This window comes from Neolamprologus brichardi, chromosome 14 (genome assembly GCF_056152115.1).
Source record: "Neolamprologus brichardi isolate AB-2024 chromosome 14, ASM5615211v1, whole genome shotgun sequence".
In the NCBI taxonomy this organism is placed as follows: Eukaryota; Metazoa; Chordata; class Actinopteri; order Cichliformes; family Cichlidae; genus Neolamprologus; species Neolamprologus brichardi.
In genome coordinates, this window is record NC_142117.1 from 12,517,205 (window position 1) to 12,532,909 (window position 15,705).

Here is a 15,705-nt window from a genome sequence, read left to right on the forward strand (position 1 = left end):
CTTGCAGCTCGGCGGCGGCTTCTTCCTTCCCAAGCTCCAGCTCCTGGAGCTCCAGTTCCGGCCCCCCCTCGAGTTCCAGCGCCTCAAACTGGAGGAGGAGCTGGAGTTCGAGCAGGGGCTGTAGCTCCAGCTCCTCCTCAAACTCCAGCTCCAGAACAAAGGAAACCTCGAAGGGTTGTTAGACCACCCTCCAGAGGTGGACTTTAAAGGGCTTATCGTGGGGTACCTCCGTTCAACTGAAAAAAAGTTAGGGGAGGAGCTACAGCCAGTCTCGAATCCTTCAGAGACTCTCTGTCTGAGCCTCAGCCTGCTGAGTCAGGACGACTGGTAAAATGATTTTCTACTATTATCATTAATTATTTTCAATTTAATGTGAGGATATGAGTTTTAAAACTATTTGATCTTCCTACAGGCAGAAAAAGATAGAGGGGCTGCAATACATCCACACCCTGGCGCGACATCACCAAGAGGAGTTGGAGTTAAACCTCCGTACAGTTTGCTTGGGGGTGACAAAAGCGGTATACCAGCTGTTTTTCTCTCTACATCTGTGTTTTTGCCACCCTCTTCTGTCCATGTTTGCAAGCGTGCCCTGTCTCATGCAGTTTTGTAACAGGTTTGATTTCTAACTGCTGAAATTTTCCTCTGATTCTTTAGATTAAAAACAATCTCCCTTGTGTGTCCTGTGCGGCACTGGACACTGTAATATATTTGTGTGTACACCTCAGAGAGAGGATGGACAAAGAAGCTGAATGGACCTGTAAGAGTTTACTGGAGGTGTTTGCAAGGGCAAATACCAATGTGTTCATTCAGCAGCATGCCAAGGAAGCTCTGACAGCTCTGGTTCACGGTTGCAGCCCGAAACGCTTTCTAAACAGCCTGGTGACTGACGGTTTGAAGTAAGTTCACACCTGTGAAGAGTATCTGTGACCCCCAGCATCACAATCAGATCAGGTGAAAATCAAACACACTGAGTGGATTTGTCTGTGTTTCCTTCCTCAGACATAAGAGCGTTCTCGTGAGAGCTGGTGCTGCACTGACGCTCCTCATAATCAGTAAATTCATGGAAGCGGAGAAAGTTCTGTCTGCAGGACAGATTTTCACCAAATGCTTCCTGTTGGCTGTCAGTGAACTGTGTCAGGATGCCTCCTCTGAAGTCAGGTCAGTGTGAACTTTTAACAATTATAGGCTGATATTTCTATTTTGACTTTCTTTTGATAAATTCTCTGCATTTACTTAGAAACTAAAGTGCTGATTAAAAATCCTTCTCTCTGCAGAGCTCATGGAAAGGCCATCCTAAAAGACCTGGTCAAACAGAGCAACTTCAGAAAGATGTGGGAAGAAAGCGTCTCGGATAAATCCCGCTGTGAGGTGGAAAGAAGACTCAGAGATGTATTTCAGAAATAACAGACACAGGTAAGCCGCACAGCACACATGAGCAGCCTTCAAATTTAGAAGGAAACTTCTGCTGCTTTTGCAGTTAACTACCATGGTTGATTTCCTTCTACAAGTGTCCAGAGTAAGGAGAGACTGAGATGGTGAGAGGAGACGGGACAGAGGCTCTCCATCCCTGATGAAACACCAGGACAGATTCAGCAGTGTGTGAAGAAGAGGAGGAGAAAAGGGAGCCAGCAGCAGCTGAGAGGTGGAGAGAACAGGGGGAGAATAGACACATGTTCTCTGTAGTTGAGGGAGTGCTAAAAACATTTAAAACAGTTTCTAGAAATGTGGGGTTTTTTTGTGCATTTGCACAAGTATCTCCAACACAAACTATAACAGCTGCGTACAGGAAACCACTCACTTATGTTTACCCTGCAGGACAGGATCTGACAGGGAAAGAAGGAAAAAGAAAAGGAACCAAGGACGACTTTGATAATGCTTTGATTTATCCAGAATATATTTAGTTAAAATGTTTTCATCACAGTGGGATTGTGAAGGTTTTAAATGGGAAAAGTATGCGGCTCATTTAAATCAAAGGTTCAAAGACCTGTGCAAAGTTGTACACACCATGTGTGGTTCAACATGGTGCTCTCTTTCGAGTCTCATGTAAAAGAGATAACAAAGACCGCCTTTTATCATTTGAGGAACATAGCCAGAATCAGACAAGTTTTGTCAAGTGACACTGCAGAGGTTCTTGTCCATGCATTTGTATCCTCACGTATTGATTATTGTAATGCTCTTCTTTCTGGGCTACCAAAGAAAAGTTTTAGAGGTCTACAGATGGTGCAAAATGCAGCTGCTCGCATTTTAACAAGAACTGTGAAATTTGAGCACATTAGCCCTGTACTGAACTCTCTTCATTGGCTACCTTGTCAGGTTTGAGCAGATTTTAAAGGTCCTGCTGCTCACCTACAAGGCTTTAAACGGACTGGCACCTTCATACCTCTCCGACCTTTTACATCTATACGTTCCATCCCGTGCTCTCAGGTCTCAGGACTCTGACCTTCTAAAGGTTCCTAGAGCCAGAAAAAAGACTATTGGAGAGCGTGCTTTTTCTTTACGTGCCCTGTTTCTGTGGAACACCCTCCCTCAAGATATTAGGCAGGCATGCTCTGTGGAGGTTTTTAAAACTAAGCTGAAGACACATTGGTTCACCCTATCTTACATCTTTTAGTTTTTAAATTTTTACTGTTTTTAACTTGTACTGTGTCTTTTACCTGTATTGCTATGTATCGCTTTTATTTTTTTATTTTAGTTGTACAGCACTTTGTTTGAAAGCGCTTTACAAATAAAGTTATTATTATTATTTATAAAGTGTCGGTATTTTATAAGAATGTCATGTTTCTGCATCATCTCTCTCCTGTTAGAGCCTCTTACCCAAACAGCCTGTTTAATGCTCTGATATCTTCACATTATAAGTAAATTATATTGCCCAGTTTTCTGTCCAATAAAATAATATTTCCTGCATCAGTTTGACTTCCATTGTATGTGAAACGTACAAGGATCAAATCTTTTTAGTTTATTTTTGGGATATTGCCCTTAAATATAACTAAAGCTTTCAGCCAGTGCTCATTGTATACTAATAATTGTCTGTTAGACAGTCACAAGTTATAAATGATATGAAACAGAAATATATATATACTTTGAATTTTAACTGAAATGTAATATTTGAGACAACTGAGTTACATTTCACAACTGAGGATTCTTTTGTTTTCAAATAATGGTGTGTATATGTAGTAAAATGTCAATAATGTAAATCCTATTATATCTGTACCATCAAAATTCATTTCAACAGCTACACTAGCAAACTAGTTTACTAGCTAAACTTAGCATAATTGGCTATGGGGACTCAGGGCATGGCATTTATTAATAATTACATTTCATTATCTATATCTTTACCACACATTTGCCACACAGGTGTAGATACTGTAGGTGGAGTGAATGCCTAAATTGTACTGATTAGAATATCCTGGACATTCAATGCTAAGATTCAGCATACTGAATTACATAGTGAAGCTGAAGGATGAACGTTAACTTTTTTCCACTCAATCAAAGTTAACGTGAGGGTTCCCAATATCCCGGTTAAGGACAAGTCACGTGTAATCACATGGCCGGATGCTGTAAAAGGACCAAACTTCTGTCAGGAGAACAACTGAGATAATCCATCCACAATATAAGGGTTAGTCATTAATGCATCGCCTGGGCTGTAGTTACATCGTAATGTTTGGGGACATTCCCCCAAAAAACTGACTGAGTTTTAAAATGCAGTAATAAAAACCGAGGAGACAGACAGTGATCACTGACTGTTTTTAGGGGCTTGTTGAGATTAAATAGAACAAGATATTAAGCATTAAAACATGTTAAAAACACAAGACTGACTCATTTAAAGTGGAAAAAATATTAATATATAACATTTTTTTTTAGCACTTTTTGGGGGCGGGACCGTTTCGGGGCATTAGGGACACGAGTGTGAGGTTTCTTTTTTTTTTTACATTGCCCCTGCAAAAGGAATAATGATAAATGAAAATGAATGTTGGTGCCAATCTTTGACCCATCTAAAGGCCTAATTATAATAATAATCAAATATTTTGTTAAATCTATTTTATGGAAAATATTTAAGTTTTTCGTTTTTTTTCTGTTAAAAAACCTGTGCGTTTATGTAAAGATACTGGAATCTAAAGGGTTAACCCCCACGAAATATAATTAAAAATTGATATGAATATTTTAGGCAGAAGTAGTTTTAAAAGACTGACTCATTTAAAATGGAAAACAATAATAATATATAACATTTTTATAGCACTTTTTGGAGAGGGACTGTTTTGGGGCTTAGGGACATGAGTGTGAGTTGTTGTTTTTTTATTTGCCCCTGTAAAAAAGAAAAAAGATGGATCAAAATTAATGTTAGTGCCAATCTTTGACCCATCTAAAGACCTAATTATAATAACAATCAAATATTTTGTTAAATCTATTTTATGGAAAATATTTAAGTTTTTCGTTTTTTTCTGTTAAAAAACCTGTGCAGTTATGTAAAGATACTGGGATCTAAAGGGTTAACCTCCAGAAAATATAATTAAAAATTGATATGAATATTTTAGGCAGAAGTAGTTTTAAAAGACTGACTCATTTAAAGTGGAAAAAAATATTAATATATAACATTTTTATAGCACTTTTTGGGGACGGACCGTTTTGGGGCTTTAGGGACACGAATGTGAGGGTTTTCTTTTTTTATTTGCCCATGCAAAAAAATAATGATGGATCAAAATGAATGTTGGTGCCAATCTTTGACCCATCTAAAAACCTAATTCTAATAACAATCAAATATTTTTTGAAATGTATTTTATGGAAAATATTTAAGTTTTTCGGGTTTTTTCTGTTAAAAAACCTGTGCGGTTATGTAAAGATACTGGGATCTAAAGGGTTAAACCCCAACTGCACATTCCCTTGGGTTCCTTCCATAAAGGCTTTTTACATCCATGTCATGTAATTATCAGCAGATTGTTAAGTAAAAAACTATGATCATATTAATGCACACAAACATCTCTAGACACATATGCTAATGCATTATATTGCCGGAAAAAAATTAAGCTAACTGCACAGTGTTGCCTTGAGGCATGAATGAAAATTAACAGTTTTACTGTATAAATAAATTTTAAAAAGTAGAACAAACAATCAAATATACTTCTTAACATATTCATGCACATGCAAGTATTTTTATATACATTTATTTCACTATAAACATGTAAAATAGTGACGGAGATGTCTCTCGTGTAATGCAGCTTACAGAACGAAGTCTCCCCTCCCCCAAATGAAAGTCACACCACCTCCCCCCCATCATTTTATTGGAAAGAGATGTGCCTGGTACCATTATTTGAAGAAAAAAAAAAAGAAGTTTTTTTTTTTTTTGAAGGGCCAGTGTGTGAGGCATGAAAATGTGTTTTTAGTTGCCTCAGAACAACGCTATGGAGTAGAGGCATAACATTTTTATAGCACTTTCTGGGGCAGGACCATTTTCATTTTATTTAGTTTCATGCTTTTTTTTTTAAACACTATGAAAAACACTGTTTTTCATACTTGTGTTGAAAAAGTTTTGTAGATTTTCGGGAGCGTACTGGAATTCAGGATTCTCCTGGAAAAATCAAGAGGGTTGGCATATATGTTTGGGTGCAGTGTATTTTTTGCATTCAAGTACAATAGAATAACTTTAGTGTTTGGGTTGTTTTCTTTTAAAAAATTAGTATAAAAATGCAGCAAGATATTAAAAAAACAGTTTTATTGATTATAAAATAGACTAGATTCATATCAGTATTGGCAGATATACAAATTTAAGATATCAGTATCATAAAAAAGTGGAGTTGCACTATTTCTAATTTGTAATTTGAAAATAGGTTTGGAATTCAGGTTTTTATTGAGACTTGAATTCTTTTTTTTTGTAAAATTCATTTTCGATTTGACGTATTTATTGATGGATTATTAATTCACTTTGAAAAATGTATTTGGTATATATGTATTATTTCTATACATTTTACATCAGATAACCACTTAGGTTGCAAGATTCAGATAATTATTTATTAAAAGCTAAGTATTTTAAATGACTTAGACTCGCCTGTGTTACCAGCTGTCAGCTACGTAGAGAAGGATCCTGGTGTGATTTGTCTCTCAGAAACAGTTCATAACTTCCCTTCAACTCATTCATATGACCTAAAAGGTAAACCTGTTTCTCCATCACCTGTTCAGCTCAGCTGAACTTTTCCTCTTTCAGGCGCAAAGTGGGCAATAAACAAACAAGAGAGACGGGTTTTCTTTATTTTGTGCCAAATTAGTTCCAAATCATTAAATGAGTGGTAGAAGCTACGGTTCACAGATGGAAAATGTAAAACACTCCCTTGCCACTCTATTAAGAACATGTTGTTTTTTGGTCAATGTGACGGACCAAAAAGCAACGCAGTTATTGTATCCAATTGATTCCTATGAGCGACCGTGGAGAGGAAAAACTCCCTGGCAGAACCAGGCTCCAGGAGTGCGGCCATCTGCCTCGACTGGTTGGTGGATAAGTGAGTGTTTTTTGTGCATATTACATATTTATTTACTGTGCAAATAATTAAATGACATATTTACTTACCTGAAGCAGATGTGATGTGCATAATTGGCTAAGGGGACTCAGGGCACGGCATTTAATAATAATTACATTTCATTATCTATATCTTTACCACACATTTGCCACACAGGTGTAGATACTGTAGGTGGAGTGAATGCCTAAATTGTACTGATTAGAATATCCTGGACATTCAATGCTAAGATTCAGCATACTGAATTACATAGTGAAGCTGAAGGATGAACGCTAACTTTTTTCCACTCAATCAAAGTTAACGTGAGGGTTCCCAATATCCCGGATAAGGACAAGTCACGTGCAATCACATGGCAGGATGCTGTAAAAGGACCAAACTTCTGTCAGGAGAACAACTGAGATAATCCATCAACAATATAAGGGTTAGTCATTAATGCATCGCCTGGGCTGTAGTTACATCGTAAGGTTTGGGGACATTTACGGTGGCCCTGAGAGGCCAAACGGACTGCAACTTCAGAAAGCACTTGCAAAAAGAAAAATGCTGCAAAAAGAAAAACACTTTATACCATATCATATTTTCTCTCGTTTTAGTGGCTTTAATTTTATTTTAAATTGTAATTACAATGTTGAGAAACTTCCTGTAAAGCTTTCATCCTTCCATAAGCAGGTCCTCTTAGCGTGGACCCTCATTTATAAACACAACTTCTCACCTCACAAATACCTTATCTGGAACAACAGAGATATTTTATATAAAAATAAATCACTTTTCCTGGAAACTTGGGTCCAAAATGGAATCTTATTGGTGGCTCAGCTGGTTAATAAAGAGGGACAACTACTTACTTACAACGACTTTATTGCACTATATAATTTTCCAATCAGTGTTCAGGAATTCTTAATGGTGCTTGGTTCCATACCCTCAGGGACTTTAATGTTATATAAAAACACTGACAGCTCAATATCTACCTCAGTCACTCTCCCTGATCCAGCTGAGTCACCAATAGGAAAAATCTGCTTTTCACAGGAACTTGGTAACAGCAATAAGAGAATACGTAGTTTATTCCAAGAAGATATCGTCTCTCTCCCATATATAATATCTTATTGGAACCGATATGTTCCAGATATCAAGTGGAAGACAGTCTGGATGATCCCCCATAAATATTTGATTGTAAATAAGGTGAAAGAAGTCTCATTTAAAATTCTACATAAATGTTATCCAGCCAGTCACTACATGGTAAAATTTAAAAGGGACATAAATACTAATTGTACTTTCTGTGGGGATCATCCAGAAACTGTGACACATCTTTTTTGGTACTGTTCTTTTACACAGAGATTCTGGAAGGAATTTAGCAGGTTTGTTATTGTCCATATTTTAAGGGAGTTTTCTTTACGATGGGAAAATGTTTTATTCTGTTTCTTTAAGTTCCCCAAGAAGTATGATAAATGTTTTTTTATGATAAATTTGTTAATACTTTTAGCTAAATTTTTTATCCATAAATGTAAGTTTACTAACAAAACACCATATTTCTGTCATTTTTTTAAGGATGTGGAAATGTACATTCAATCAATATCAGACTCCACCAACAAAAAGGCTCTCAAAACAATATATGTATGTGAATTTTTGCGTGTATTCTTATAATTGTTACCTTTTTCTTTTACCCCTGGCTTTTTGTGTTCATGTTCTGTTGTTTTGTATACTTCATCTGTTCGTATGTTGTATACTCATTGTTTGTTAAATAAAGTTTAAAAAAAAAAAAAAAAAAAAAGACAAGCATCTCCGCTGAACAAATTGACTATGTGCACGTTAGCATATGCTACTTCCGGTGCGGAAACTCCTGTGGGGAGCTTTGTTTCCGGTGTCCTATTCGCGCCCTGTTTACGGTCCAAAACAAGTTAAGCAAATAAATAAATAAAGCGGCGATGTACATTTCTATAGATGTCTCGGGCATTTACCCAATATATCTGTAAATGATGTTCATCAACTTGTTGATATTTTTCCCCCACGCCTCAGGGGAAAAGAGAAAATGGATTTAAATGTTATATTTCTCAGCTGTCCCTCGTTTATCGCGGGTGTTATGTTCTAAAAATAACCAGCGATAGGTGAAATCAAGTAGCCAATTTTATTTTTTGACGGTGCAAAACGTTTCGTGGACATCGTGGACATACAGCACTGCACTTCAGAGTCACACTGCTAGCGATAGATGCAGCGATTCTGTACTGTACAGGAGAGACGGAGGAGATCGTCTGCAGCGATCAGGACGCAGGACGTAAAAAAGCATGCAAACTTGCACTGAAAAATCTGCGAAACAGCGAGGTGAAAGGTGAACCGCGTTGTAGCGAGGGACCGCTGTAATTTTGAAGGTAAGTCACAACATACCCTTCGTAAATACTAATGTATAGAAACCGTTACCAGCAATCATAAATTTTTTGTGTGGCTTTTTTTCACGGTTTGTTAACATGCTGTGTAGGTGTGTACTTGACTAGCTGATATCGACATAACAGGGGAAACATCTGGTTTGACTATTGTTCACCTGTAGTTTGAATGCTGAACATTTGCCTGTTTAAATCATAAGAACAGTCACTGTACAGAGATGTGCTTCTGAATGTGGACGATGTGTCTTCTGCTGCAGTAATGCAGTTCTGCTTGTGTTTAGTGATGTAAAAAACTGATCGATCTAAACTCTTTAAACGTCAAAATTGATCATTAGATTTTTATGACACAACAGTGGTGAGTGTTCCCACCTTCTCCTCTTTGTAACTTAACGCGATCGTTCCGTTTTCGAGTTGTGGACATCAATTTTGGAGTATATCTTCGCAGTAGCGATTGACCGCAAAGTAAAGCTACCGGAAATGTACAACCCCACATCCGGTCTCAAACCAGGAAGTTAGCATTTTCTCGTGCACAGGGTCAATTAAATCTTAAACTGGTTTTAAAAAAGAAGCCTGTTCTCCATTTTTAAACGGATCTTGTGTTAGAAGAAACTGAGATATATAAATGTCCAATCGTAAGAGAATGAGAATGTAGCAGGCCAGAGCAAGTTTACTGAAGTTTCATCAGGTAATATTTTTATATTCAATTCAATTCAATTTTATTTAAATCGCATCAAAAGTCGCCTCAAGGCGCTTTATATTGTACATTAGATACAGAGAAAACCCAACAATCATATGACCCCCTATGAGCAAGCACTTTTGCGACAATGGGAAGGAAAAACTCTCAGGAAGAACCAGGCTCAGGGAGGGGCGGCCATCTGCTGCAACATGCAGTGTTGCCAACTTAGCGACTTTGTCGCTATATTTAGCGAGTTTTCACACACCCCCTTAGCGAGTTTTTCTAAAAAACAAAAAACAAAAAAAAACAACTAGCGACAAATCTGGCGACTTTTTCTAGTGTTATTGGAGACTTATTTATGATGACTTTTAACGTGAAAGCGCGTATTGCTTCTACTCTCAACAAGCAGCGGGTGCTGCCGTGGGCACCTCGCCCGTGCCAAAGCGCTCACGGGCGGAGGATACTCCTCCCCCAGCTGCTATCAGGGCAGGAGATGTTCACACCTATGAGTCCAAACTGCCTATTTCGGGGCATCTTTGCCCAGATAAAGGAGCAGGGTTGGAATTGTGACATTAAAAAAAAACAATAATTGCTAAAAGAAATTTAATTTGTAGTTCTAAATAAACTCTAAATGCATTTAGGACGTTGTTTACTCACTTTATGTCTCTTCCACGATGTTATTTCTCTCTCCAACAACGTACTCTACAATTACATTAGTATGACCAATTATGCAAATTACGCGATGACGCCATTTAGCGACTTTTAGAACAACCAATAGCGATTTTCCTTACTGAGGAGTTGGCAACACTGGCGACATGGCCTGTTGTGAGTAAGCTAGCACCTTGAATCCAAGTCCCCAGCTGCGAAAAAGTCTCTCTATGAAATGGAGAGTAGCTCTTCACAGCAAGACTGTTTTTTTAAAAATATGGAGTCACTGAGGAAGCCAATGGAAATGTAAAGGGGAAAGTGGTGGAGTTGTGTCCGAAAATTCTAGCGGATGGTCAGGATGCTGCTGCTGTGGACAAGAACTCACCTGAAACTGTTAGCGGCCAACCCAGGATCCAGGTAGTAAAACTTGAGTTAACAAGCATCCCTCACTTATACTTTTGAGATTTGCTATTTAAAATATATTTTTGTTATTTCCTAGAAATGTTCAAAGTGTTAATGTGTATTTGAACTCAGCGAGAGCATCTAAGCGTCCATTGTTGTATTTTATATTAACTTGTTAAAGCATCTCCTTTTCTGTTATTTTGTTAAATGCCAGGGGTTTAAGAAATATTAATATTTATATTAGACTATATTAGTTTCAGTTTTATTCAGTTTCAGTTTTATTTGTCATATGCAAGTTAGCACAGGGTCAACATTGCAATGAAATGTGTTTGACGAGCAGCAGTCACTCAGCAGCATGATACAGTAGGAGAAAATATAATAAAATATAATAAAGTAAAATAAAATAGAAAAATAGTAAGGAGCAAAATATTAGAGAGACATGGTAAAAGAGAAAAGATGACTAAATATATATGTATCTATAAATATATGTACACTAGTGATTAAATAAGAAAATCTTGAAAAGAAATATGACGGGAGGGCAGATGGGATATTGCACAGGAATGAGCAGCAGAAAATTACAGTATTGCACTTTTAAATCTAAATATCAATGACAATAAAGTGAAGTGACCAGTGCAGATTAAACAGAGTACTTGCGAAGCTGCAGGGTAGCTTCTGAGTGCTGTGTTGTGTGTGTTTAAGTGTTGTGGTTGAGGTGTCGTATGGCTTGGTGGTAAAAACTGTTTTTAAGTCTTGTAGTCCGAGCAGACAGACTCCTGTAACGTCTGCCAGATGGTAACAAGGAGAACAGCTGATGTGCTGGGTGGCTGTGGTCCTTGATGCTGCTGTGTGCTTTACGGAGGCATCGCTGGAGGTAAATGTCCTGAATGGCAGGAAGCCTCGTGCCAGTGATGTGCTCTGCTGCCTTCACCACCCTCTGTAGTGCTTTACGGCTGCTGGCAGAGCAGCTTCCGTACCAAACTGTGATGCAGCTCGTCAGCAAGCTCTCAATTGCACACTTGTAAAAATTTGAGGTGATGTTGGCGTTCATGCTAAACTTCCTCAGCCTCCTCAGGAAGTAAAGCCACTGGCGAGCTTTCCTGATAGCAGTGTCTGTGTGAAGGGTCCAGGAGAAGTCCTTGGTGATGTTGACTCCAAGGAACTTGAAGCTGCTGACCCTTTCGACCTTGACACCGTTGATGTGGATGAGCTGGTGTTCTCTGACTGGTCGTTTCCGGTAGTCCACTATCATCTCTCTAGTTTTGCTGATGTTGAGAGTCAGGTTATTTTCCAGGCACCACTCGTACAGCGCCATCACCTCCTCTCTATAGGCCGTCTCATCATTGCCTGTGATGAGGCCTATGATGGTTGTGTCATCAGCAAACTTGATGATGATGTTGGACTCGTGTTTAGCAACACAGTTGTGTGTGAACAGGGAATATAGGAGGGGGCTAAGCACACAACCCTGTGGCATACCTGTGTTTAGGATGAGTGGTGAGGAGGTGTGCTTACCAAGTATTAGACTTTATTCCTATTTCAAAATCAGCTAAATACTACATTTAGTTTTTGTCAAGAATCTCACTCTATAGCTGTGGTTCTGTTTATATGTGGTACTGCGTGTAGGACTGGGTATTGTCACTGATTTCTAGAATCGATTTGATCCATGATTTGATTCGATTCGATTCAATTCGATTTTGAATCATTTCGAAATATTATTATTATTATATTATTATATGAACCATATATAAAATTATGATAATTCACCTTGTATATGTACTGTCAAAAGAACCCTCTAAGCCTTGTGAATGAATTATATAAATTTCAAAATTAAGAACAGATAGTAAAGCAGTTACAATAATGTAATTTTTAATTAACATTAGTATATATTTATTTTCATACATACATTTCAAGTGGATCAGGGATGCAAATAAAAACATATCTTTTGTAAACATCAGTAAACCCTCAGAGAAATAGTTTTGCTGTTAGTGTCTCACACAGCTTTTCTGAAATCCACTATTGTGTTTTGGAGACACACAGGATAACACAGCGTGTACAAGTGAACTGACAGAAACTGACCAATCAGAAAATCAGAAAAAACTGCCTTTTAAAATACTTCAAAAAATGAAAACATACTAATAATAATAATAATAATACATTTTATTTGAGGGAGCCTTTCAGAAACCCAAGGGCACCTTACAAAAAACACAATTAATAAAAGGAACAGTAGTCATAAAATACATAAAATAAGTTAAAATTACAAAACAGAGCGTGACAACAGATAAAATCAGCATTAAAGCGAATAAGCCAGTCTAAACAGGTGTGTTTTGAGCTGTGTCTTAAATACGGAAAGGGTGTCAATATTTCTTAGTGCAGGAGGAAGAGAGTTCCAGAGCCGGGGAGCAGAGCGACTGAAAGCTCTGGTCCCCATAGTGATAAGGTGTGAGGACGGAACGGTAAGATGAGTAGCAGATGATAATCTGAGAGGGTGGGAAACAGTGGTGATATGGAGCAGGTCACACAAATATGAAGGAGCAGATTTATGGATACATTTGAACGTGAGAAGTAAGATTTTAAAGTTTATCCTGGCTTCTATGGGCAACCAGTGAAGCTGCTGAAGAACTGGGGTAATATGAGCACTTAACGGAGTACGGGTTATGATCCGAGCTGCAGAATTTTGAAGAAGTTGGAGTTTATGAAGGGACTTTTTAGGGAGACCAAATAGGAGGAAATTACAGTAATCAATACGGGATGTAATGAGACTATGGACAAGGATGGCAGCAGCATGGGGAGTAAGGAAGGCCTTATTTATAACTACCCTCTCACTTCTTTGAGACTGTAAGGTTTTTCTGCAAGAAGAGAAGCTGGTCTACATGTTGTGGAGTCAGGTAGCTCCTTTGTGCGGTAACAGTGTCACCAGCAGTTGAAAACACTCGTTCAGAAGGAACACTGGTCCCAGGTATGGAAAGATACTGCTTTGCTTGTAGAGCCAAAACTCCCTTTCATGGTCCCTCCACCAGATCAAAGGATCCTCAGAAAGTGCAACAGGCTCAACGTCCCTGTATCGATTCACTTCTTCCTTTGCCTTCTGAGTTGGTGTTTTTGTGGTGCTGATGTTTTTGTTGAGCAGGCTGGCCCAAGGAGAAAAATTAATGCAGAGTCCTTTGACCTCTTAATTGGAGGGGTATAATCCACTTCACCAACACCACCAAGAGAGATGTCGGGGACAGTTTCCTCAGATGTGTCACCATCAGACTGTCGCTGTAGAAAAATGAAAACTTAATTAATAAAGAAATTACTATTTATATTCTAACTCGAGTAGTGCAAAAAAACCCAATAATTTTTTGTTTTTGTTTCTGTAACTCACAATAGCTGTGTCCACGTTCTCCAAACCTGCTGCTTCCAACACCAACTGAGAGAATGTGTTGTTACAGGTCTCTTTGGACAAGAATGGCAGGGCCTTAAAGCGAGGATCTAATGCTGATGCAATGTACAGCTTGTCCTTTAGGGCCACATATCTTGAAAAGAGATTTTGCACATTTAACTCAGTTTATTATGTTGGATATACATGTGCATGGTTACATACACTCATGCAAGATCAGAAACATTAATATACGACTTTGTTTCCATAATTTATATATAAACATCTATAGATAGATAGATATAAAATCAAAAGGCCTATTACTAGACAAGAGGGCTTAACTAACATTTTTATAATATATATATTTTTTCACTATAGTAAGAATTTTCATGTAACACATGCATCCATACAGTTACACTTATTCATGGCATATACACACAATTCATAAACATACCTTGACTTCAAGTTGTCGTATACAGCAGTCTTGAGGTCTTTAATCAGTGAGGAGTCGAGAAAGATACTGATCATCTTCTCCAGCAGCTGTGCATGCAGAGGTGCAATGATGGAAAGGGTCGGGGACTTTTCTTCAGACATAACCAGTGTGGCTGCTTTCAGCGGCTTCAAAGCTTTCACTATATCTTCTCCACCAGTTATGTCAGCCTCTGTAAGACTACAGAGATTACTGTCACTTCTCCTCACTTCAGGTGAGAGTAGAGCTGCAGAGATTGCTGGTTGTTGCTCTAGGAAGTGCTCCAGCATGTCGAACGTGCTGTTCCATCTGGTCACCCCATCAGTCACCAGCTTATGGGCAGGTAGATTCAGTATCTTTTGCCTGTCTTTGAGCTTGCGACTTGCAACAGTGCTGCGATGAAAAAAGGATGCTATGCGTCTCACTCGGCCAAGCAGCTGAGCAACAGCTGGAACTTTCAGTCCTGCTTGTGAAGCTAAATTGAGTGTGTGGGCAAAACAACCAATGTGCAACCAGCCCGTTATTTCCACAGCTCGCACCATATTTGCAGCATTGTCAGTTACGATGACTGGATTTTTGTTTGTAAGCTCCCATTCTTCGATTGCTTTGAACATAATTTCAGATAAATTAACTGCTGTGTGGCTTGCTTCAGTGGTTCTTGTCTGTAAGACATGAGACACGAGTCTCCACTCCTGGTCGATATGGTGTGAGGTGATAGTCAGGTAGTTATCTGTTGCTCTGGATGTCCAGCTGTCACAGGTTATAGCGACTCTCTCTGCTGACTTGAGTGAGGCTGTAACATCGTGTTTCACTTTTTCATACATGTTTGGGATTACCACTTCACTCAAATGTTTGCGTGTTGGTAAAACATAGCGTGGTTCTAGCGTATTAAGGAGGTTTTGGAAGCCATCGTTTTCAACAACGCTGTACGGACGTATATCTTTACATATGAAAGTTGCGACAGACTGGGGGTTTTTTTGGGCACGTGGAGAAGTGGATGCCAACTTCACTGCAAATGGCTTTTCGAGTGAGCGTTGCTTGGTGTCGGCCGTTTTTGCTAGCGGGATATCTGGATGATGCCTTGTTAAATGATGTCTGAGACTTGTGGTATTTCCACAGTGCTTTACCTCCATTTTGCACATCTTACATACGGCTTTGCTTTTGTCTGGCTCTTCACTGTCTTCACAGTTCTTAAATCCAAAGTGTTGCCAGACATCTGCCTTTAGGCTCGGTGGCACATTCCCGGGAGTAGCCATGATGGTTCATGCGTCCAGGTCACTTAA

The 15,705-nt window shown here is 38.6% G+C and overlaps 2 protein-coding genes across 2 annotated transcripts; one reads left to right on the forward strand and one right to left on the reverse strand.

The window, feature by feature from the left end:
• On the forward strand, window positions 1-1,404 carry LOC148098827 (TOG array regulator of axonemal microtubules protein 2-like; the record flags this gene model as incomplete). Its single annotated transcript, XM_087851435.1, has 6 exons — window positions 1-118; window positions 177-327; window positions 413-518; window positions 655-896; window positions 1,000-1,158; window positions 1,275-1,404. Coding segments are annotated over 6 exons (906 nt in total), but the record flags the coding sequence as incomplete, so codon positions are not given.
• Window positions 1,405-1,501: 97 nt separating this feature from the next.
• Window positions 1,502-15,246, reverse strand: LOC148098828 (E3 SUMO-protein ligase ZBED1-like). Its single transcript, XM_087851436.1, has 4 exons — window positions 14,408-15,246; window positions 13,960-14,110; window positions 13,793-13,853; window positions 1,502-1,635 (listed from the first exon to the last, which is right to left on the reverse strand). The coding sequence occupies exons 1-4, from the start codon at window positions 15,244-15,246 to the stop codon at window positions 1,502-1,504; spliced, it is 1,185 nt and encodes a 394-aa protein (XP_087707562.1).
• Between the last annotated feature and the right edge of the window lie 459 nt (window positions 15,247-15,705).

What these genes read in the sequence shown, in the direction of transcription:
- LOC148098828 (XM_087851436.1), bottom strand. Translation starts at nt 15,246, where the DNA reads ATGTATGAAAAAGTGAAACACGATGTTACAGCCTCACTCAAGTCAGCA. An exon ending in AGAACGTGGACACAGCTATT is followed by an intron (nt 13,854 to 13,959) that starts GTGAGTTACAGA and finishes ATTTTTCTACAG; the next exon opens with CGACAGTCTGATGGTGACAC. An exon ending in CATCTCTCTTGGTGGTGTTG is followed by an intron (nt 1,636 to 13,792) that starts GTGAAGTGGATT and finishes TCCACCTCTCAG; the next exon opens with CTGCTGCTGGCTCCCTTTTC.